A 25,288-nucleotide genomic window follows, 5' to 3' on the forward strand; every position below is an offset into this window, starting at 1 on the left:
GGTCCCCTCCCGAAAATCACATAAACGCGCATAACTCATTACTAAATTAAGATATCCATATAAAATTTGGCATAAGTATTGCCCATATGCACAGAAATATTACTGTGAAAGTTTTTTCCGATCGGTCCATAATTGGTCATAGCTCCCATACAGGGTCCCCTCCGAAAATCACTTAAACGCACATAATTCATTACCAAATATTGATATCATACATTTAGCAAAATTATTGCTCTTATATACATAAATTACACTATAAAATTGTTTTACGATCGGTCCATATTTGGTCATTGCTCTCATACTAGGTCCCCTCCAGAAAATCACTTAAATGCACAATATTCATTACCAAATAAAGCTATTGATACAAAATTTGCCACAAATATTAGTTTTGTATACAAAAATTCTATTTCAAGATTTCTCACGATCGGCTCATAACATGGGTGCGGTCGGTCCCATACAAGGTTCCCTTCCGAAAATCACTTAAACACACATTACTTATTACTAAATTACGATATAGATATAAAATTTTACTGAAATATAGCTTTTATGTACAGAAATTTAGCTTAAAGAATTTTTTACGATCGAACTATAATTGGTCATATCTAGGTCCTGCCCCTGAAAGCACTTTAACCGTATTTAACTAGTTGCATTATCAATTTGTGTAGATTATATATATGTATTTCGAAAATCCTTTAATTTCACACAAATATCGCTAAGCGCTATAAAAATATAAAGAAAATTGCGTTTGTAATGTTCAATAAATCATGGAATTGTAATAGATTTAAGCTGTTTAAATCCTGGGATTTTTCTATTTAAGACATGAGAAAACTTATTTCTACAAATATTTGATCAATTAGAAAAGTATTAATATAAAAGTAGCTGGTGGAGGGTATTTAAGATTCGGCTCAGCCGAATTTAGCACTCTAACTTGTTTTTAATATATTTTTTTTTTTTTTTGTTTTTATTTTCACAAAAAACTCTATATTTCTGCTTACATTGCTTGTTTAAGTTGCTTCGTTTGGCATTAGTAGTTTAAATGGTTTTCTTTTTAAGGCAAAACATGTTAACTATATTGTTTGCTGTGTGTTTTTGTTGTTAATTTTTTATGTTTTCGTGTTAAAAACTAACATTTTCTTCTTTTCATTAAAAAAGTAAATAATTTGATATCTATTTTAAGTTTTTATTTTTGTTAATTGTTTATACCCTACGGACTAGGATTGTAGTATTTAGATTTGTTGTCAACTTGTTTGTTAATTAAGTTAAACTATATTTGGCAAATTGTGTTAAAATTAATAAGTTCATAGATTGCTACATTTTAAATGAAATTAATGGCTTTAACAGCTTTTTTGTCCATTATGCTGCTAATAGTTAGACCTGGTTCATACTAGGAAACTTTTTCTTAATTCTCTTTTGAAGTTTCCTTAATGTCCACACATAGAAACTTTTGTTTCAGAAACTACGTATTAATTGCATTGATTTGTTGTTGTACGAATGAGAAGAATAACAAAACAAAACAAGTTTCCGAGTACGAGAAACTCCGTACCGCGATAGAGATGAATGATATTCTTTCTCTTTCTCTCTCACGTAAAATCAAAAGTTTCCCAAAAAAAGTTTCCTAGTGTGGACCGGCAGTTATAAAAGCCTGAATATTGGAGCTAACTCCTACATATTGACCGGCTGTGCCGGTTTATATACAAGCACTTCGCTGAAGTGCTCCAGCTATCTAATCTCTTGCCATAGTAGCCCCTTTGAGGAAAGGCAGGCAGCATGGGATCAATCCCAATGCAAACGAAATGCAAGGAATAAGCAATCACTGGTCTAAAGTCAATAGAAGGAGAGACAAACACAACATCAGGTAAAATCAATCTTCTGGAAGGTGGCTACCCTTTTGATTACCCGTTACAAAAGGACCTAATAGGACCCAAGCAAAGCTATACTAATACATCAACTAATGACCTATTCTGGTCTAAAGTCAGTAGAAGGAGAGACAAACCCAACATCAGTTTAAATCAACCTTCCGGAAGGTGGCTACCCCTTTGATTACCCGTTACAAAGGGACCTAATAGGACCCAAGTAAAGCTAGTGTAAAGCTATACTCGTGGTAGTAGTAAACCCCATCAACTAATGACCTATTCCAGTACATTCCTTAACCTTTTAAAGCCCGCGCAACCACACTACTGAGATGATCCTGTTCATTCGGCAACAGCACATAGAGACGTATTTGGTAGACGGAAATACTTATCCAATAAATCAAGATTAATCTGTATGCCAGATAATATGACAAAGGATGTAGTCAATTCGAACCCAATAATTGCCCCGACAAGTTGAGCGGTAGCTCTCAAAGATAAGTCTTGCAGCATGTAACAATATGCATCCTTTTGAGAGGGCAACGGCACCATGAACATCCCTGAAGTAAAAGGTCTACTAAATCAGTACTAGTCTCCTGTCGAGCAAAGGAGTCTTTCACGATCGTTCACCAACTTACATCAGTTCCATTCTCGGATCATAAAAAACGATCTACGAAATGACAGGCAACTACTAAGGGTCAACATGAAAAGTCCCCAACCTATACTGGCGCCCTACTAAGCATAAGTTGCTCTGCCACATCACCCAGTGACATCTGCAAAGATGGCAACAGCACCGTAGAGAGAATCCAGACATATGTATGTATATGGCATAGGATATATCAGATATCAGTCCTTAAACCAACATTTTCTCTCCGCGAATTTGGGTTTAAAGCACAACCACTACGTGGATTCCGAAGGAACCTCAACCAACTGGCCAGCCAGGACAAGTCCTGCTGGCAACTGGCCACAGGGAGTGCTCTAGTGCTACCCCATTGTAAAATCATTCGAAGGAAAGACCGAGTATACATTTGATCATCACTAGTTTATAGTCCCGGCAGACTAGAGGTTTTGGTAGCACCTCTATACGCCGGGATATTGCAATAACACCAAAATGGATATTCCATCAAGGTAAAATGCCCCCGGGGGGAGGTAATCGCTGTAGTTCCCAGCGTGTCAGTAGAGTCGAAGGGATTTCGTTTTGACAGTATTATTCTACAGATGTAGTATTGTATAGTAGTAGATCCAGCTTGTTGCCGTAAGAAATTTCAGGAGGTCATTAAGTTTTCACCCAGATATCTTACCAAGGTTGGATATAAAGAAATGGCAAGGAAATTGTTTCTCTTTGCAGCATTCTCAGAGAAAATGGAACTACGACAGTGTCATTGAAGTAGAGCCCAGTATCCAGTTATTACTGCTATCAACCTCGATATAAAAGGTGTCTTGTGCCTTCCACATTAAAAAAGGTTAGCAATAACTAGGCCCTATCTATGTTCAGCCTTTATAAGAAATGTGAACCTGACGATACTGCTTTTGATAAAACCTGATGGGGTAGCTATTGAAACGATTTAGAGATATCCACAGCACTTCTCGTTCTGGCTAGCTAATCTGCATGTTAATTTTCATTGTAGTCCCTATACACAGGGACCCAAACAAGGGTAATATCAGACAGGCGACCCAGCCTGGACAGATCTTTGTTACATTGTCTGACAGGTAGGGAAGAGGTAGTGTAAGAGTTTAGTGATAGATGTGCCGCTTGGCTATCGACAAAAAGTCCTACGTTGCCGCGAAAATTAAGGTCGTATAGTACCCTACGGGTTAACATCATCGCAAATATTTCAGCCTGAAAAACACTATAGTTATTGGGAAGATAGCAGTTCGTTTTAAAACCTACACCACTCGTTCCTGGAAGAAACTCTGGTTTTGAAAACTCCAATAATGTCCGTGTGTACACCACATAGAGTCAGATGGTTGGCTGAAGACTGAAGGCATTAAGCTGAAAATAATAGCATGTCCGGGAAGAAGAAAAGTATGGGAGGATGGAAGAGCCAGAAAGACATCCTCAGAGCAGTAGATTCAAGTCGGAAGTAGCAGGTACTGAAAAGTCTATGCAAAATCGCTGGTAGAAGTTGGCGTTTAAGTTGGCTGAAAGGAGAATGGTTGCAGACAAAAAGAGAAAACATATCAGGGTGTGCAGCAACCTCGACCACCTACATACATATGTATATCAGAAGAATCTTTAATAAAGTGGTGCAAGACCACTTTCCAATGGCTCTGGAAAATGGCTAAACGTGTTCATTAGTTGTGAGATTTATCGGGTATACAGAGTAAAAAGTGCATGAACGTATTATAGCTATTTGCCATTGCAATAAGGATATGAATGTTGTTACTACAGTTTCTTTTATTATTATCGAGGGTCTAACATCTTTAACGGAAAGAGCACTCATGTATGTATCAAATCTTCAGTGCAGATTCTTTCAACCAAGAGAAAATTATTCTCTTACCTATGAAAATTATTAACCGAGCAAGAACTTAGAACTGTTTGATATGCAGACGACCTTTCCAAGGGGGAATGATTCAAATTACTTGTGTCGAAAGGCTTAAGATGCTCTGAATACGGTCTTGAACTGGGTTCAGCGGAGAGGCCACAATATTAACCAGGAAAGAAGAAAGACGATTTATATATTTATTGAATCCTATTTCCTAGGCTAGAAGATTGACCAGTGACCGACAGAGTTAAGTACAAAGGTTTAATCCATGAAAATGGTGGCACTACATAGAGAATAAGATCAGCAACGCATATCGGTGATGGGCGCATTGAAAGAAAAATGGCATACAACGGAGCCTTAGTCCAACTACGACAAATTGGCTTTATAAAAGTGTAATTAGACCAATTTCAGCTAAGCACACTTTTTGTCCAAAGACGTCTACCAGGTCTTTGGACAAAAAGTGTGATATCAAACTACTACAGGGAGTTCACCGTACATACTGCTTGGGTATAAGTGGTGCTATGGGAAATACGTCATTCCACCCATTTAAACATAAATAAGATCTCATAACTTTAGGCCAAATGATCAAAGCCAGTTTTTTGAAACGCCATTAATGTATATTGGATACATTGGAATGCTATACAGATATAGGTATCACGCTAATCTGGAGTAGTCGGCAACGTAAGAGCGAATGTACTAGCTCTGAAGCAAAGGTTGCTCAAGGAAGGCAATTAGGGAGATATCAGGTGATAAAGTTAAATTTAAGACCGTTTTGGATTGTAAGAGGGTTTTGACAGAACACTATCCCAGAGGTAAGGTTTACATCATATGGATACCAGGCCACTCGCGAGTAGTCGGCTACCAAAGAACGAATGTTCTAGCTCTAAAGCGAAAGTTTGCTCGAGGAAGTTAACCTGACGTACGCAAAACTATTCGACGAAACGAGGACTGAATTCAAAATGTGGGTGAGAGTATCGCATAAAGCCTCTTACAATAATGAAACGGTGGGTACGACCTAAAAGATCCTAAGGGGTAACCCTAACGAGAGCAGGACCAAAAGCCTTCTCAAAATCATCAAGTCTGGGGTTAGTATAATGGTACATCTTCTGAGTGGACATACAGAATTGGACGTGCGAATTCAGATGAATGCAGAGCATGTATAAACTCTGGAGCACTTTCTTTACCATTGTCAGGCTTTTGTAGAAATTAGCTTCAACTATCTTGGTTGTGATATTATTCTGGAAATAACATTCCTCACACACACTGATTGGAAAATTCTTAGGAATTCCGTGCAGGAAACAGAGTTTCTGAACACCAAATGATAATATATTCATTGAATACTGTAATAAGTTATCAGTACGACATGATCGATAGCTATCGATCAGCTTCTGCTTTCTAAATCCGTAGAGAAACTTAAAATCGGTTCAAATTTAACTATGTTACTGACTTATAAGTGCCTAAAGATAATAAACTCGTTTTTTTTTACCCGTAACTCAAGATTTTGGAGGTGTTTGGCAAATTTCAAAAACATTTTCTTATTCTACTCGGATCCACCTTTCAGAAAAATAGTGTCACTTCCCAGGTATTTCAATTTTCGTTTATTTTGTCCCACTGTGTTATGTATTAATATGTATGTATTTCTTTGGATTCAACTAAGAGTTAATCTAAATATATTCAAGAGTTTCAGAAGAATTTGGATATACCATTCATTTTTTGATTCTTTCAATAAGACTATAAATTCATACGTATACTATTCATGGGTCAATTTTCGTTTGCTTAAAGTATTCCTATTAATAACTCTGGAAGTTTTGGTTATTTCACACAGAACTCTTGTATGTCAACTCAATAATAGGCAGTAGTTTCAAAATTGATCTCTGACGATTGAAATCGAGAGTTCCACTCTTCGCAATTGATTCGTAGTTTGATTCCTTTCCACTTTTATTAGGAACCAAGTGTAGTTTAGTCCTGCTGAGAGTCAAAGAGCTGGATATTCTATAAGTATTTTATTTTTTATTCATCAAATGAAAAATTGAAGAACGAATTCGATTGTCAATTTTGGATACGCTGTTCAGCAATGAAATGTTTTCCAGATAGAGCATTCTTTATCAATCGAAAGGAATAGTAGTCGGGGGAAGGTATGTTCTTCTTTCTAATCCGTTTTTCTGGTCGTTTTTCGGCCAATTGAAACGAATCAGTTGCACTAGGCACAGGTTCCCTATGTCAGTCTGGATAGATTACAAGAGCTTTTGATACCTTAGCACATTGATTTTAGTGTCAATTCAGTTGGTGGGCCGAGCTTCACATTTCTGATATTGTTTTTCAACACAAATAACGATTCGATATAAAATCATTTTTTAAGGTCTGTCGGCTGCAGTTCGTATGATACCCAATGGTCCATCTTTTGAATGTATTATGTTGATCGCAATTGTTTTAAAATTGCCGCTTGAGTTGCTCCCAATGACTACAATGTTCATGGAGTATTGAATTCAAAGTAGCAAGTATTCAGGTATTATGCAAACTAAATGAGGCTAAGAATCTGAGGCGTTCTAGCTACATTCTCTATCTTATTTCACTCTAATTAAAACAAGTAAGAGTGTTATATTGGGCTATGCCGAATCTTATATACCCACCATCAAATCACTGCCATATAAAAAAACTTTGATATTTTGAATATTTTATTATTATATATCGATATTAATGAGAACATCAGGGTAATATTTGAAAGAGGTCCATTAATGGGTGACGTTTAAGTGACTTTCTGATGGGGACCTTAAATGAAGGGTAGGGTCAATTATGACCGATCCCCACAAAATTTTGTAGAGAGATGTTAGCTCATACAAAACTATATCGAATTTCATCGCTTTAGTCGTTTTTTTAGGCCAGTAATGTGCGTTAAAGTAATTTTCTGTTGGGGACCTTATATGGGGGATAGGGTCATTTAAGACCCGATCCGCATACAATTTGGTGTGAAAGATACTTATTTACGTCAAATTTCTTCTCAATACTCGTCATTTTCTGAAGGGGACCTTATATGGGGGGTAGGGCCAAATATGGACCGATCCACATAAAATTTGGTAGAAAGATTTTGGCTCACATAAGACTTACTTCTGTGAAATTTCATCGCTATACTCGCATTTTTAAGCCAGTAAAGAGCGTTAAAGTAATTTTATGGAGGGGACCTTATATGGGTGGTAGGGTCAATTATGGACCGATCCACATAAAATTTGGTGGAGAGATTTGCACCCATATAAAACATACTTACGTCAAATTTCATCGCTATACTCGTATTTTTACGCCTATAATGAGCGTTAAAGTAATTTTCTGAAGGTGACCTTATATGGGGGGTAGGGTCAATTATGGACCGATCCACATATAGTTTGGTGGATGGATATTGGCTTGCATGAAACCTATGTGTGTCAAATTTCATCGCTATATTCGTATGTTAAAGCCAGTAATCAGCATTTTAGTCATTTTCAAAAGGGGACCTTATATGGGGGGTAGGGCCTATTGTGGTCCTATGTCCGCCATAATTCAGAACTTTATTTGGGAAGTCAAAAAACTGGCTTTGTGGCATTTGCTTCAAAAACAACGAATTTGTGAATGTTTGAAGCTTTTTACACAATATTCCGGGGGGTACATTTGTATGGGGGCTATGTGAAATCTTTGACCGATTTTGTCCATTTTCAATACCAAACATTTCTGATCAATAAAAAATATTTTGGGAAAATTTCATTTCAATATCTATTTTTTTGTGGACGCTATCGTGCCAACAACAGACAGACGGGCGGACATAGCTAGATCGTCTTAGAATCCTACGAGGTCCCAGAATATATATACTTAATGGGGTCTGTGAACAATATTTCGATGTGTTACACACGGAATGACAAAATCAATATACCCCCATCTTTTTTGATGGTGGGTATAAAAACAACATACACATTTGTTTTAATTTGATTTTAATTATTTTTATTGAATTTTTTTTCTTTTATATTTTATTTAATTTATTATTTTTGTTTGTGTGTGTTTTTTTAAAATACATATGTACGTTCAATTAGTTTATATTTATACTTAAATAAATTATTGAAAAAAAAAAACATTTACAATGTACAATATTTTTCTTTAGTTTTACGTTATTTAATATTTGGACAATAAAGTGTGTGTGTGTTTTTTTTAGTAATTAATTATTTAATAAATAATTCAAATATTTTACAATAATGCTTAACTAACATCACTAGCTTTTAGTTTCACAAAATAGAAAACAAAAATTAAATTAAATAAAAATACAATTTTAAAACAAAAATATCTATTAAGATAAGTGTAATATATGTTTTGTATTTGACTGAATTGTTATGAATTGCAAAAAAGAAAATTTTAATATTTAAAAAATTTTAGGTTTTTGTTGTAAATTTACTTCTACTATGGATGTGAAGAACCCATGCGGGGACCATAAAGCGAGTAGGGAGAGAAATATTGAGCTAAAGCAGGATGTTGTTGCATTTGCAGACTGGCCAATGAACCAGGCGGTGCACCGGCTAGAGAAGGTGGTAACATGGACGGTTTGCCGTAGGGATGATAGCGGGCCGCTGATAGAGGACTTAACGGGGGTGTGGGATATGTACGTTGAAACAGAGGATGATTTGGCGGTATGCCACCTTGAGCGGCGGCAGTCAAAACAGATTCGGGTAGCGAAGCGGTGTGTGTACGTAAATGTTGAAACAGTTCATCGGAGGTGGCAAAACGTTTGCCACAATACGGTGTATCGCCACCTATCCAAGAACAAACATAAGGCATTTGTGAAGCAGCTGCCAAAGCAGCCAATTGAGCATGATATGAAGAAGCGGCAGCAGCAGCTGCAGCGGCACTAGATGAACTGCCAGTAGATTTACCCTCCCTTTCACACTGGGGACAGCCAGCTGGACAGGGTTGACCAGCGGCTTTATTCAGGAAATGAGGACTGGAGGGACAGCCGGTACAATAAGGATCCCGACATATATTTGGCGGCATATCTAGACCTTTCAGTCTTGCATAATTCAAATAAGGATTCAAAGCAGCAGCCTTAAACATGGGATGATGAGGAGACATTAAAGCACTAGCCGCCATTAAATCCATGGGATAGGACATGCTGGCGGGATAACCCGGATAGTAGGAAGCTGCTGCACTACTATTACCCTGTCCAGCAGCTGCAGCTGCCTGTAAAGCTTTCACATAACTAGCCTCTTTGGAAGCGGCAGCATAAGCAGCTTCTGAAGTGGCCTGTAGTCTAGTTGATGTTGCAGCGGTGGTGGTGGAATGTGTAGGACTAGTTGCTGACATAGTAGTGGTGGCGGAAGCTACACTACTACCACCACCACCATTCATTGCTGTTTCTTTGGCTTTTTGATGAGCTGGACTATTTTGACTTCTAACTTGAGAGTGATGCTGCGACTGTTGTTGTTGCTGCTGCTGCTGGTGATGCTGTGACGTTGTTAATTCCTGTTGACTGGTTACTAAGGAAGGAGTTCTTCTCAGACCACCATTTATAGCCGGTGAATCACCTCTTTGTGAACTGGCCGACTGATTGGAATCACAGCGATTTTGTAAACCATTTTGTCCTAAACTATTACTACTAGTTTTTGGTGTTTTCACTCTATTTTGACTATGGCTTTGTGTTAGATTCGTTGCCTGCTCGTTGTCATTATCTAAACGCTCACGTATGTGATTGTTATTGGTTTCATAGGGTTTAAAACTACATTTTATGGGCTGTTGCTGTTGTGTAGGCTGTTGCTGTTGTTGCTGCTGCTGCTGCTCTACCGAACCCGTTGATACCGATGAATGACTACTGAGCGGTGATGATTTGTCACGATTATCCAGTGATGAGGAAGATGATGATTTATGAGCTTTGGTGGCCTTTTCTATATTTGCTGCCAGCAATTTGGGATTTGTGGTATCGGCACCAATTGCACTGCATGTTTGAGCCAGCAGTGCCAAAGGACTGCTTTTGGTATCCAGCTGGAAATAAAAGAGGAAAAGGGGGTTAATTAATCAATCAATTAATTAAGAACTGCACTAGAACTCAACTAGTTCAAGATTTATTCTATATAAAAAAGAGGAAATAAGGCACCTAATAGCACAGAATGGCGTCGAAGTTTTCATTTAATTACACATAAACCTTGATATGTTTATAGTATGTATGTAGATTCTACGTGTAGAGTCCACATACCTAATCATGGGCCTGCAAAGCGGACCGGGCATCACTAGATGTCAACAATTGCAAATTTTTACGATTAAATTATTTGTATATTGTTTATTGTATTGACTTTGTTTTGTAATTAGATTTATGATTTACTTTCAGTGATATTCGTGTGTGTGTGTGTAGGCCTTATAAATACTATAAGTAAACTTTTATTATAAGACTGTTTACTGTTAATATAAGTTTAAGTATTTCATTATTAAAAAAAAAACAAATTTTAATTTATTTGTTTATTAGGCTGGCCATTAAAAATTCGCTTATCTTTAGTGGGTTAGCGTTTAATGGGTGGGTCATAAATTTTAATAGACTTAAATGACATTTCATGTTAATAAATAAAAAGTTGTACAGTTTATTTGTTTAGTATTTAATAACTGCTAACGGGGGTTTGACAATTGCAATCGGCGGTACTTTTTCAAAAGCATTTAAAAAAGAGTGGGACAAAAATTAACGGTTTGTTTGAAGAGAATTTTGTTCTAGTTCAGGTTCAGTTCTAGTTCATTTCTAGTTTTAGTTCAGCTCTAGTTCTGTTCTAGTTCCGTTCTAGTTCTGTTAGTTCTGTTCTAGTTCTGTTCTAGTTCTGTTCTAGTTCTGTTCTAGTTCTGTTCTAGTTCTGTTCTAGTTCTGTTCTAGTTCTGTTCTAGTTCTGTTCTAGTTCTGTTCTAGTTCTGTTCTAGTTCTGTTCTAGTTCTGTTCTAGTTCTGTGCTAGTTCTGTTCTAGTTCTGTTCTAGTTCTGTTCTAGTTCTGTTCCAGTTCTGTTCTAGTTCTGTTCTAGTTCTGTTCTAGTTCTGTTCTAGTTCTGTTCTAGTTCTGTTCTAGTTCAGTTCCTAGTTCAGTTCTAGTTCAGTTCTAGTTCTGTTCTAGTTCTGTTCTAGTTCTGTTCTAGTTCTGTTCTAGTTCTGTTCTAGTTCTGTTCTAGTTCTGTTCTAGATCTGTTCTAGTTCTGTTCTAGTTCTGTTCTAGTTCTGTCTAGTTTGTTCTAGTTCTGTTCTAGTTCTGTTCTAGTTCTGTTCTAGTTCTGTTCTAGTTCTAGTTCTGTTCTAGTTCTGTTCTAGTTCTGTTCTAGTTCTGTTCTAGTTCTGTTCTAGTTCTGTTCTAGTTCTGTTCTAGTTCTGTTCTAGTTCTGTTCTAGTTCTGTTCTAGTTCTGTTCTAGTTCTGTTCTAGTTCTGTTCTAGTTCTGTTCTAGTTCTGTTCTAGTTCTGTTCTAGTTCTGTTCTAGTTCTGTTCTAGTTCTGTTCTAGTTCTGTTCTAGTTCTGTTCTAGTTCTGTTCTAGTTCTGTTCTAGTTCTGTTCTAGTTCTGTTCTAGTTCTGTTCTAGTTCTGTTCTAGTTCTGTTCTAGTTCTGTTCTAGTTCTGTTCTAGTTCTGTTCTAGTTCTGTTCTAGTTCTGTTCTAGTTCTGTTCTAGTTCTGTTCTAGTTCTGTTCTAGTTCTGTTCTAGTTCTGTTCTAGTTCTGTTCTAGTTCTGTTCTAGTTCTGTTCTAGTTCTGTTCTAGTTCTGTTCTAGTTCTGTTCTAGTTCTGTTCTAGTTCTGTTCTAGTTCTGTTCTAGTTCTGTTCTAGTTCTGTTCTAGTTCTGTTCTAGTTCTGTTCTAGTTCTGTTCTAGTTCTGTTCTAGTTCTGTTCTAGTTCTGTTCTAGTTCTGTTCTAGTTCTGTTCTAGTTCTGTTCTGTTCTAGTCCTGTTCTAGTTCTGTTCTAGTTCTGTTCTAGTTCTGTTCTAGTTCTGTTCTAGTTCTGTTCTAGTTCTGTTCTAGTTCTGTTCTAGTTCTGTTCTAGTTCTGTTCTAGTTCTGTTCTAGTTCTGTTCTAGTTCTGTTCTAGTTCTGTTCTAGTTCTGTTCTAGTTCTGTTCTAGTTCTGTTCTAGTTCTGTTCTAGTTCTGTTCTAGTTCTGTTCTAGTTCTGTTCTAGTTCTGTTCTAGTTCTGTTCTAGTTATGTTCTAGTTCTGTTCTAGTTCCGTTCTAGTTCTGTTCTAGTTCTGTTCTAGTTCAGTTCTAGTTCAGTTCTAGTTCAGTTCTAGTTCAGTTCTAGTTCAGTTCAGTTCTAGTTCAGTTCTAGTTCAGTTCTAGTTCAGTTCTAGTTCAGTTCTAGTTCAGTTCTAGTTCAGTTCTAGTTCTAGTTTAGTTCTAGTTCAGTTCTAGTTCTGTTCTAGTTCTGTTCTAGTTCTAGTTCTGTTCTAGTTCTAGTTCTGTTCTAGTTCTGTTCTAGTTCTGTTCTAGTTCTGTTCTAGTTCTGTTCTAGTTCTGTTCTAGTTCTGTTCTAGTTCTGTTCTAGTTCTGTTCTAGTTCTGTTCTAGTTCTGTTCTAGTTCTGTTCTAGTTCTGTTCTAGTTCTGTTCTAGTTCTGTTCTAGTTCTGTTCTAGTTCTGTTCTAGTTCAGTTCTAGTTCAGTTCTAGTTCTGTTCTAGTTCTGTTCTAGTTCAGTTCTAGTTCTGTTCTAGTTCTGTTCTAGTTCAGTACTAGTTCAGTTCTAGTTCAGTTCTAGTTCAGTTCTAGTTCAGTTCTAGTTCAGTTCTAGTTCAGTTCTAGTTCTAGTTCAGTTCTAGTTCAGTTCTAGTTCAGTTCTAGTTCAGTTCTAGTTCAGTTCTAGTTCAGTTCTAGTTCAGTTCTAGTTCTGTTCTAGTTCTGTTCTAGTTCTGTTCTAGTTCTGTTCTAGTTCTGTTCTAGTTCTGTTCTAGTTCTGTTCTAGTTCTGTTCTAGTTCTGTTCTAGTTCTGTTCTAGTTCTGTTCTAGTTCTGTTCTAGTTCAGTTCTAGTTCAGTTCTAGTTCAGTTCTAGTTCAGTTCTAGTTCAGTTCTAGTTCAGTTCTAGTTCAGTTCTAGTTCAGTTCTAGTTCAGTTCTAGTTCAGTTCTAGTTCAGTTCTAGTTCAGTTCTAGTTCAGTTCTAGTTCAGTTCTAGTTCAGTTCTAGTTCAGTTCTAGTTCAGTTCTAGTTCAGTTCTAGTTCAGTTCTAGTTCAGTTCTAGTTCAGTTCTAGTTCAGTTCTAGTTCAGTTCTAGTTCAGTTCTAGTTCAGTTCTAGTTCAGTTCTAGTTCAGTTCTAGTTCAGTTCTAGTTCAGTTCAGTTCTAGTTCAGTTCTAGTTCAGTTCTAGTTCAGTTCTAGTTCAGTTCTAGTTCAGTTCTAGTTCAGTTCTTGTTCAGTTGAAAACTAAGTTATTTTACGATTCTTCAAAAATTTTAAATGACCCTCCTAAAAAAAAATTTATATACAGTTCCCTTAACTGGCAAAACGTGACTACATAACCAACAACTAGTATTTATTCACTTAATCACACCCTTAAAAATAAACACTGAGCAAACTGAACAACAAAATCTAAATCATAAAAAATTGTTTTACAACATCAACCATAAAAACACTCGTCATATTCTTGGGAAAAATACAACAACAGTAATATAATATTTAGTGTCAATTTAATCTTTCTTTTGAGTCATAATTCTGACAGTTTAGAAGTTATAAACACAAAGTTTACGATTTCATGCGTAAATCCATAATACATACACAGAAAAACAGTAATTTTCAATGTTTGATTATCAAGTTCATTTTGGGGTCTAACTTTATTTATGTTTATGTGAATACGAATACATATAAGAGGAATGGGTCTGGTGTAGCGATAAGAAATTTATGACTTTTTACGCTAATGTCATTGGTACTTTATGATTCTTATAGCCAAATTACTTTTGTTTATAGCTGTTGTTGTTTATTGGCAGATTTTGATGGAGACTGATTTAAAGAAATTTTTAAACTTTTCAATTGTTTTCTATATATAGAGAAATTGTGAATAATTTTCTATAAACAGAACATTTATAAAAAAATTTTATATCAAATGTATCGAAATTTGTCCCCGACAGAAATATTCAAAATGTTTTTCTTTTCCATTCACCAAAATAGTTCCTTTTGGTTTTAAAGTTAAGATTCTTAGAGTGTCACAGAAATATGCAGCATATTTATCATAAAGCTATAATTTTTTTATGATATTTTCGCTGCCTCTGCTGCTGCTCTAAAGCGGGAAGTATGTATGTATTGTTGGTATCAAAAGCGTTTTTAGCGTCATCATGACTCGTAACTCATTTACTGCATATAATTTTATTTAATGTTCTGGTGTTGCGAATTTTTATTACCATTAAGTACCCAGACACTTTGTTATTGTTGGATTATTTTCGGTTTTATATTTTTGTTTTCTTCCTTTTAGAGTAGCAGCACCACAAGAGCTAGATAAAGTGGAGATAATGGGGGAGCATTGTTGTATTGCTGTGGAGTGTAACTGGGTACTTGTACATCCATACGAACAACAATGGTTTCAGTTTTTATGTTTTTATTTGTTTGTTAATTTATGACGCAATTATTTTATACTTTTTTTTTTTGGTACATACTTCTTCTTGTGCGAATATATAGATTGTATGTATTTATGGATAAGTCACAAAATTTATGACTTAATGTATTTTCATGGCTTTTGTAGCAAATAGCTTACAGAGAAAGGAAGATTTGTAGTCATATACAAAAAAAAAAAACAGAAATAAATAAATTTGTTATATCAGCAATTTATATCTTAATGTTGAGTTTTTATGTATTTAAGTGTTGTTTATCAAAGCGATACTAAAAATTATGGTCTTGAGATGTGTATCCATGTAAATTTTGTTCCAAAAGATGATAATAACTAACTGCTCAGTTCTAGTTCGATTCTAGTTCAGTTCTAGGTCAGTTCTAGTTCAGTTCTAGTTCAGTTCTAGTTCAGTTCTAGTTCAGTTCTAGTTCAGTTCTAGTTCAGTTCTAGTTCAGTTCTAGTTCAGTTCTAGTTCAGTTCTAGTTCAGTTCTAGTTCAGTTCTAGTTCAGTTCTAGTTCAGTTCTAGTTCAGTTCTAGTTCAGTTCTAGTTCAGTTCTAGTTCAGTTCTAGTTCAGTTCTAGTTCAGTTCTAGTTCAGTTCTAGTTCAGTTCTAGTTCAGTTCTAGTTCAGTTCTAGTTCAGTTCTAGTTCAGTTCTAGTTCAGTTCTAGTTCAGTTCTAGTTCAGTTCTTGTTCAGTTCTAGTTCAGTTCTAGTTCAGTTCTAGTTCAGTTCTAGTTCAGTTCTAGTTCAGTTCTAGTTCAGTTCTAGTTCAGTTCTAGTTCAGTTCTAGTTCAGTTCTAGTTCAGTTCTAGTTCAGTTCTAGTTCAGTTCTAGTTCAGTTCTAGTTCAGTTCTAGTTCAGTTCTAGTTCAGTTCTAGTTCAGTTCTAGTTCAGTTCTAGTTCAGTTCTAGTTCAGTTCTAGTTCAGTTCTAGTTCAGTTCTAGTTTCAGTTCTAGTTCAGTTCTAGTTCAGTTCTAGTTCAGTTCTAGTTCAGTTCTAGTTCAGTTCTAGTTCAGTTCTAGTTCAGTTCTAGTTCAGTTCTAGTTCAGTTCTAGTTCAGTTCTAGTTCAGTTCTAGTTCAGTTCTAGTTCAGTTCTAGTTCAGTTCTAGTTCAGTTCTAGTTCAGTTCTAGTTCAGTTCTAGTTCAGTTCTAGTTCAGTTCTAGTTCAGTTCTAGTTCAGTTCTAGTTCAGTTCTAGTTCAGTTCTAGTTCAGTTCTAGTTCAGTTCTAGTTCAGTTCTAGTTCAGTTCTAGTTCAGTTCTAGTTCAGTTCTAGTTCAGTTCTAGTTCAGTTCTAGTTCAGTTCTAGTTCAGTTCTAGTTCAGTTCTAGTTCAGTTCTAGTTCAGTTCTAGTTCAGTTCTAGTTCAGTTCTAGTTCAGTTCTAGTTCAGTTCTAGTTCAGTTCTAGTTCAGTTCTAGTTCAGTTCTAGTTCTAGTTCAGTTCTAGTTCAGTTCGTTCAGTTTTAGTTCGTTCTAGTTCAGTTCTAGTTCAGTTCTAGTTCAGTTATAGTTTAGTTCTAGTTCAGTTCTAGTTCAGTTATAGTTCAGTTCTAGTTCAGTTCTAGTTCAGTTATAGTTCAGTTCTAGTTCAGTTCTAGTTCAGTTCTAGTTCAGTTCAAGTTCAGTTTTAGTTCAGTTCTAGTTCAGTTCTAGTTCAGTTCTAGTTCAGTTCTAGTTCAGTTCTAGTTCAGTTCTAGTTCAGTTCTAGTTCAGTTCTAGTTCAGTTCTAGTTCAGTTCTAGTTCAGTTCTAGTTCAGTTCTAGTTCAGTTCTAGTTCAGTTCTAGTTCAGTTCTAGTTCAGTTCTAGTTCAGTTCTAGTTCAGTTCTAGTTCAGTTCTAGTTCAGTTCTAGTTCAGTTCTAGTTCAGTTCTAGTTCAGTTCTAGTTCAGTTCTAGTTCAGTTCTAGTTCAGTTCTAGTTCAGTTCTAGTTCAGTTCCAGTTCAGTTCTAGTTCAGTTCTAGTTCAGTTCTAGTTCAGTTCTAGTTAAGTTGAGTTGAGTCTAGTTGAGATTTGACAAAACTTTCCAAAATGGCGATGAAAACTTTGCTTTTTGAATTACTGTGATAAGAACCCTATTTGTTTGGTTTTTCTTATAAATAAATATTAGTTGAGGAAATTAAATTGTTGTTTTCGAAAACAAAGGAATTTTATTTACATTTAATAAAGGACTTCAAAACGAGTAAAATTTTAAAGTTTTTTAAAGTCTACTAAAATTATTACATTCCTTATGTAGAGTATTGTAAAAACTTATCATTAACTTTTTAACACATGTCTAGAGCTACATTCATACATACATACATATATTTAAACAAAAAGTAAACAATCATAAAATACTTGTTAAGGTGTAAAAACTGTGCAAAATTTACACCCATATAAATACTTTATGTAAACAACAATACGTGTAACACACACACACAATAAGGCAAACATTATTCATTATAAATCAAATAAACTGAAAAAGACACAAAGAGTAGACTAGCAGACGGACGTACAGACTGACATGTGGATGTAAATACTGAAAAAACAAACATTTTAAAGGTTTAACAAAAAAAAAAAAAAAAAACAAATGTTTACATTTTTCATAATGTTTGTAAACAAAAGTATGCATGTTTAACTATTTAGTTAAATGTGTATAATTAAGTTTAAGAGTAAAAATAACAAATATTTAGGAGTTGCAGTTAATGTTTTGAACACTAGTTTAGGCTGGTGTTAATTAAGGCAAATATTTTAAATGTTAAACTTAACTTAATTTGCATTCATTAGGATAACAATGATTAAAGAATATTTGTAACAAAATAATGTTAATTTTAAAGGCCTATTGTGCTTAAACTAGTAACAATTTTAATGATATTTCATACATTTTTAAAAACTACATTTTATTACCTATCCATTGATATATAATATGTGTCATGTTTCTTATTTATATACCGCAAAATAATACATTTAAAGTTTTTAATATGTATCTTCAATTAACTCTTAACAGTGCTTACTATTCACTTCTCATTATAACATGTACCTACTGCATATTGCCATAGTTGCGTGTTGTTGTTATTTTCGTATTATCGTTGCCCTTAAGTAAACTTTTGTGAACGTAGAATGCATGTTTTATTAGCGTATTCGTCGTTTCGAAAATACAGCTTTTACGTTTTGACAATAAATGTGATCGGTTTTGCTCAAAATTGAAATTTTTATAAAAAATTGGAATTTTTATTAGAATTTGGAAATTTTTATTAAAAATTAGATTTTTTATTAAAAATTGGAATTTTTATTCAAATTGGAATTTTTATTAAAAATTGGAATTTTATTAAAAATTGGAATTTTTTTTAAAAATTGGATTTTTGTTAATAATTGGATTTTGTTAAACTTGGAATTTTTATTCCCAAATTGGACTTTTTCTTCCCCTTGGCCTTTTTATTCCCTTGGCTTTTTATTCCCCCTGGAATTTTTTTCCCCTTGGCTTTTTCTTCCCCCTTGGCCTTTTTCTTCACCCTTGGCTCCTCTTCCCTTAGTTTTTTTTTTAATTGCCATTTTATTAAAATTGGACTTTGTATTAAAAATTTGAATTGCAATAAAAACAAAAAAATTAAAAAAATCGATAACTGACTTGATGAATTGATTACTAAATGTACCAAATGGTTCAAGAAATTGTCCTTAGGCCTGCGATTAGACTCAAATCAGAAGTCGTTATCCACTAACTATATGACAAAACAGTAAGCAATGAACTGTATCATAGGGACTGCGTCAATCAAAACATACCTTTTAAAACCCTAGAGGATCCTGGTACTTCACTAGAAATAGAAGATACTCACAGGCATGCACAATTCTGGTGGTCAATTGAGTTTACCTGCAAAAGAGCGAAGATCTGATGGCCGACACATCCTTGCTACACCTTCCAAGTATTGATCTATGGAATACGATTGCAAAGTTAACTGGTCACTGGGCTCCGTGGCAGAAGATTGAATCTTGCAAGAAACAACCTACCCATATAGAGTTGGGACTAAGAGAATGTCAAATACTCGGCCCTGATTTCAACACGCTAGGTAACCATTGTTAGCACAACTTAACGGATTTATCCGAAGTGAATATCGGAAAGACAAAATCCTTTATTTGCGAGACTAAATTGTTAGGATCCAGAGTAACTGTTAAACTGATAGTTTTCTTTGACAAGGGAACCTAACCTATCTGGTGCCACCGGAACACAGGGTCCACAGTTGAGAATTTTTGACTTTATCTTATGCCGGTTATTAAAGAGGTCCCTTCGGGGTGCAGGTGATCCAAATCGTGGGGAGAGATGTAACTGATAAACTGATAGTTTTCTTTTTGGGAACCTAACCTATCTGATGCCACCGGAACACAGGGTCCACAGTTAAGAGTTTTGGACTTTATCTTATGTTGGTTATTAAAGAGGGAAGAGATGTTTGGTTTAAGGACTGATGCATGGTGAAATCAATATTTCAGTATGTTGATGTAATGGCAATCTTAGATCCCTCAGAGGAGTAAATGTGGTGCTAAATGTTGTTACTAAGTTTATGTCAAATGAATGAGATATAGAATGAATCAAGGGTAGACTTTCTCGCCATAACTAGATATGTCAGACCTTTCCACTGCAAGATGCACGGAAGCTTGGTAAAATCAATATTTTGTGATAAAATCGGCGCTGTTTCCTTAAAGACAAAAAGACCTTTTAGGGAATGAATATTGGGAACTAGTTTATGAGAAATAAATGCGATACTTGATGAATCATGGGCAGAAGATCACGACCTATCTAGATATGACAGATGTTGCCAATATTGGAATATGTGACTTTGTTAGGGTTTATTACAAACTTACAACAGAGTGTCGACTATAAGTAAGAACTTGTACTTGGCTCATTTAATGGAAACGTACTTCAATCTAACGATTACGCCTATAGGTGTCCATCTGTGAGTTTGTAAATGGAAGCGAGACTTTTGAAGCATTTCGGAAGCAATGCAATGGAACAGTGATATTTAGAGATTAGGTAGTTGAAGTCGAACAATGCCTGTTCCATAGGTATCACAAACGAGCGGTGGTGAATCGAATCTAGCTCAACCAGTAGTAGAAAGAGACCATCGTTTAAAAAGACCAACAAGACTTTTGTATAACAAACCTTTCGAAGTCATAACCATTAACATTTTCTTAAGATTTGGATCCTTAATCTTTAATCTTCAGAAAATTTTTTTCTACAGACAGAAAGACAGACAGAAAGACAGACAGACAGACAGACAAACAGATAGACAGACAGACAGACAGACAGACAGACAGACAGACAGACAGACTATTTGATACATATTATTTCTCCTCTTAATTTATTATGATGATAAGCGTCCTCTAAATGAAAAAATATATATGATATATTTCTCTTGCCAATTTATTAAACTATCACACCATTTAATTTATAGCAAAAACCATTGTATGTATCATAAAAACTTCAATATTTTATAAATTATTATATACCCACAATATATACAAGGAAACACATTGATATATAGAGTAAATAAAAACCAAAAGGGTTTCAAAATTCTCAATATTATTTATACTAAATCACTTTTATATGTATTTTGTATATGACAGTACGAGTGTCGTATGAAAAGTATTCAAAAATACTAAAAATGTTAAAAATATTGTCACAATTTTCAAAAATAAAGTCTATTATTCACATTTTAGCTGATCTTCATATGTATATGAAAATCTATACAAAGAATTATGACATGGGAGCCAAATAAAAATTGTAACGTTTATACAAAAATAATTGCTTTGAAATATATGGACAAAACAAAACACTAACAAAGTCTATGTATTGTGGGGGCTAAAAATTACTAGAGCTCACTAAAAAATTTTTACCAACGACTAAAAAAATACAATTCAAGAGGGTGGTAATAATTCAAATAAATTGTAAAATAATAAAAAATAAATATAGAGAAACAAATAATCTGTTTTAATTTTTTTTTTTTTTTTTTGCAAATTGTGAATTATGATGGTTTTTCTTGTTAGTCATATATTTTGTTATAAAAATAGGAATATAAAAAATAACGCAAATACGACAAACCTACCACTGGTATTAATTTTATTTACAACATGCGGCAAAATGTATTTTATTACACCAGCTGTTTAGTGTTTTAATTTTATGACATAAAAATACAACAAAATTTATATCTACAAATGTTTAGAACTTAAAATTATTGTTTGTTTTGTTGTTTATATTATACAAACAATAACAACATTTAAATATTGTAATAAAATTGAAATTTATGATTATAATGACGCATTAGTCATAATTTAGTTTTGGCATATATTGACATTAGAAAACTATAATAGTGGTCAGTGTTTATGGGAGAGATAGAAAGTTGTTAAATAGTGATTTACTGTATAACAGCTTTTGATAACCGGCGTTTATCGGGTTTTTATTATAATGCCTAGAACTGAACTAGAACTGAACTAGAACTGAACTAGAACTGACCTAGAACTGAACTAGAACTGAACTAGAACTGAACTAAATCTGAACTAGAACTGAACTAGAACTGAACAAGAACTGAACTAGAACTGAACTAGAACTGAACTAGAACTGAACTAGAACTGAACTAGAACTGAACTAGAACTGAACTAGAACTGAACTAGAACTGAACTAAATCTGAACTAGAACTGAACTAGAACTGAACAAGAACTGAACTAGAACTGAACTAGAACTGACCTAGAACTGAACTAGAACTGAACTAGAACTGAACTAGAACTGAACTAGAACTGAACTAGATCTGAACTAGAACCGAACTAAAACTGAACTGGAACTGAACTAGAACTGATCTAGAACTGAACTAGAACTGAACTAGAACTGAACTAGAACTGAACTAGAACTAAACTAGAACTGAACTAGAACTGAACTAGAACTAAACTAGAACTGAACTAGAACTGAACTAGAACTGAACTAGAACTGAACTAGAACTGAACTAGAACTGAACTAGAACTGAACTAGAACTGAACTAGAACTGAACTAGAACTGATCTAGAACTGAACTAGAACTGAACTAGAACTGAACTAGAACTGAACTAGAACTAAACTAGAACTGAACTAGAACTGAACTAGAACTGAACTAGAACTGAACTAGAACTGAACTAGAACTGAACTAGAACTGAACTAGAACTGAACTAGAACTGAACTAGAACTGAACTAGAACTGAACTAGAACTGAACTAGAACTGAACTAGAAACTGAACTAGAACGAACTGACTAGAACTGAACTACTGAACTAGAACTGAACTAGAACTAGAACTAGAACTGAACTAGAACTGAACTAGAACTGAACTAGAACTGAACTAGAACTGAACTAGAACTGAACTAGAACTGAACTAGAACTGAACTAGAACTGAACTAGAACTGAACTAGAACTGAACTAGAACTGAACTAGAACTGAACTAGAACTGAACTAGAACTGAACTAGAACTGAACTAGAACTGAACTAGAACTGAACTAGAACTGAACTAGAACTGAACTAGAACTGAACTAGAACTGAACTAGAACTGAACTAGAACTGAACTAGAACTGAACTAGAACTGAACTAGAACTGAACTAGAACTGAACTAGAACTGAACTAGAACTGAACTAGAACTGAACTAGAGGTGATATTACGCAAGAAATGCTTATTAAATAAAACACTTGTTACAACTATTATTATAAATAATGTCATCAGTTAACTATTAATCATCCACTACAATTTCATCCTTCACTTTTCAACTCCCTTATTGTACATTGAAATACATGAAATATAAATATTTACATTACCCTACATGCATACATACGTACTCATTAAAATCAATGACAACTTAAGTACACACTTCATAAGAAATACTTTTGAAAACAGCAAAAATTGTAGCGAAATAATGATGAGTTGAAATTTGTTTCAACAGCAACACATACAAACAAGAAATCATATCAAGTATCTGTATTATTATTTTCGAAATTGAAAATAAAAAAGTTTTTATTATTTGTTTATATTTTCTATTTTTAATTAAATTTCATATTGACGCGTGTTCATTTCGCTGTTGATGTTTGGTTGGTTTTGTTTTTATTCAAGTGTACAATTGAACAAGCGGCATATACATACATTGAAACTTGTAAATGTATCACATTTAATGATTTTTTATTTTACAAAATTTCTATTGATTGTTGAAGTATTTTTAAAGCATGTATTTATTAATGTAATGTAAAACTTGAAAAATTGTTGAATAAGTCAAGTGTTTAGATGTTCAGTTATTGTTAGAGAACAAACGAATATGAAGTGTAGAAAATAATGGAATATTATTAAGTTTAATAAAATGAGAAATTTTGCAAAAATATGTATTTAAAGAGAGAACTTTAAAAAAATATCTTTAAGTAATGAAATTATCTGTATCCTTATTTTCACGCAATTTTATATGACTTATAATTTAAAATCCTAATATTATTTCTTAATATTTAAACATTTTTAATACCTTTATTTATTATCTACTTAACAATTTCCTTTCAGCCATATTTAATATGATTTCTATCTTTTTAAACATAAAGTATTCTAAAGCGGATTTGAAAAAATAAACTACAACAACATTTACAAACACATAAAAACTCTACTTAAGGGTAAACGATGAACAAGAAAAACGTTATTTGTACCATCGCACTTTTTCCCTTTAATAATAAAAAAAGATTTGTTGGCATTTAAAAAAGTAAAAGAGAAATGAAAAGAAAAAATCAACAGCAAATACCAGACAAAACACAATTTCCGTTTTTATGATTATCCGGAATTCAGATAGAGCTAGACAAGGAAGGGGGGTAGAGAAAGAGAAAGAAAGGGAAATGAAAAGGAAAAAGGAAGAGGGGAGAGGGAGGGAAAAAGGAAAGGGGGAGAAGAAAGGGGGAAACAAAGGGCAAACGAGAAAAACGAAACGAACGAACGACGAACGAAAAACGAAGAACGAACGAACGAAAGAACGAACGAACGAACGAAGAACGAACGAACGAACTAAACAACGAACGAAAAACGAACGAACGAACGAACGAACGAACGAACGAACGACGAACGAACGAACGAACGAACAACGAACGAACGAACGAACGAACGAACGAACGAACGAAAACGAACGAACGAACGAAAACGAAACGAACGAACGAACGAACGAACAACGACGAAACGAACGAACGAACGAACGAAACGAACGAACGAAGAACGAACGAACGAACAACAACTAACGAAACGAACGAACGAACGAACTAAAAAACAACAACAACGAACGAAATAACTAACTAACTAACTAACTAACTAAACTGAACTAACTAACGAACTAACTAACGAACTAACTAACGAACGAACTAACTAACGAACTAATAACGAAAGAACGAACTAACGAACGAACTAAGAACTAACTAACTAACGAACTAACTACTAACTAAACTAACTAACTAACTAACAACTAACTAACTAACTAACGAACGAACTAACTAACTAACTAAACTAACTAACTAACTAACTAACTAACTAAACTAACTAACATAACTAAACTAACTAACTAACTAACTAACTAACTAACTAACTAACTACTAACTAACTAACTAACTAACTAACTAACTACTAACAACTAACTAACTAACTAAACTAACTAACAACTAACGAACTAACTAACTACTAACTAACTAACTAACTAACTAAAACTAACTAACTAACTAACTAACTAACTAACTAACTAACTAACTAAACTAACTAACTAACTAACTAACTAACTAACTAACTAACTAACTAACTTAACTAACTAACTAACTAACTAACTAACTAACTAACTAACTAACTAACTAACTAACTAACTAACTAACTAACTACCTAACTAACTAACTAACTAACTAACTAACTAACTAACTACTAACTAAACTAACTAACTAAGAAAATTTTTTAAGAAAATTTTCCATAAATTTCTCTTTTAAGAAAAATTTCCACAAATTTTTCTTTTAACAAAATTTTCCATAAATTTTCTTTTAAGAAAATTTTCCATATAAATTTTCTTTTAAGAATATTTTCCATAAATTTTCTTTTTAAGAATATTTTCCATAAATTTTCTTTTTTAAAAATTTTTCCATAAATTTTCTTTTAAGATAATTTTCAATAAATTTTCTTTTAAGAAAATTTTCCATAAATTATCTTTAAGAAAATTTTTCCATAAATTTTCTTTTAAGAAAATTTTCCATAAATTTTCTTTTTAAGAAAATTTTCCATAAATTTTCTTTTAAGAAAATTTCCCATAAATATTCTTTTAAGAAAATGTTTAATATTTTTTTTTTTAGAATTAGTTTAAAAACATTTTGAATAGATTTTCTTCAAAGAACATTTTTAATAAATTTTCTTTTAAGAAAAATTTCAATTAATTTCTTTAAGAACATTTTG

The 25,288-nt window shown here is 33.9% G+C and overlaps 1 protein-coding gene across 1 annotated transcript in view; it reads right to left on the reverse strand.

Annotated features, from left to right (window-relative positions):
• Positions 1–8,463: 8,463 nt before the first annotated feature.
• Positions 8,464–25,288, reverse strand: part of LOC119609468 (zinc finger protein Elbow) — a 94,257-nt gene continuing 77,432 nt past the window's right edge. Inside the window, exon 3 of the mRNA XM_037964272.1 lies at positions 8,464–10,318. Within this exon, the coding sequence (XP_037820200.1) occupies positions 8,747–10,318 (1,572 nt within the window). The 3' untranslated portion in view covers positions 8,464–8,746. The remainder of the gene's footprint in view (positions 10,319–25,288) is intronic.

This window comes from Lucilia sericata, unplaced genomic scaffold (genome assembly GCF_015586225.1).
Source record: "Lucilia sericata isolate MDLA Ls3-8-SP2 unplaced genomic scaffold, ASM1558622v1 Contig000987F_arrow, whole genome shotgun sequence".
NCBI classification, from domain to species: domain Eukaryota; kingdom Metazoa; phylum Arthropoda; class Insecta; order Diptera; family Calliphoridae; genus Lucilia; species Lucilia sericata.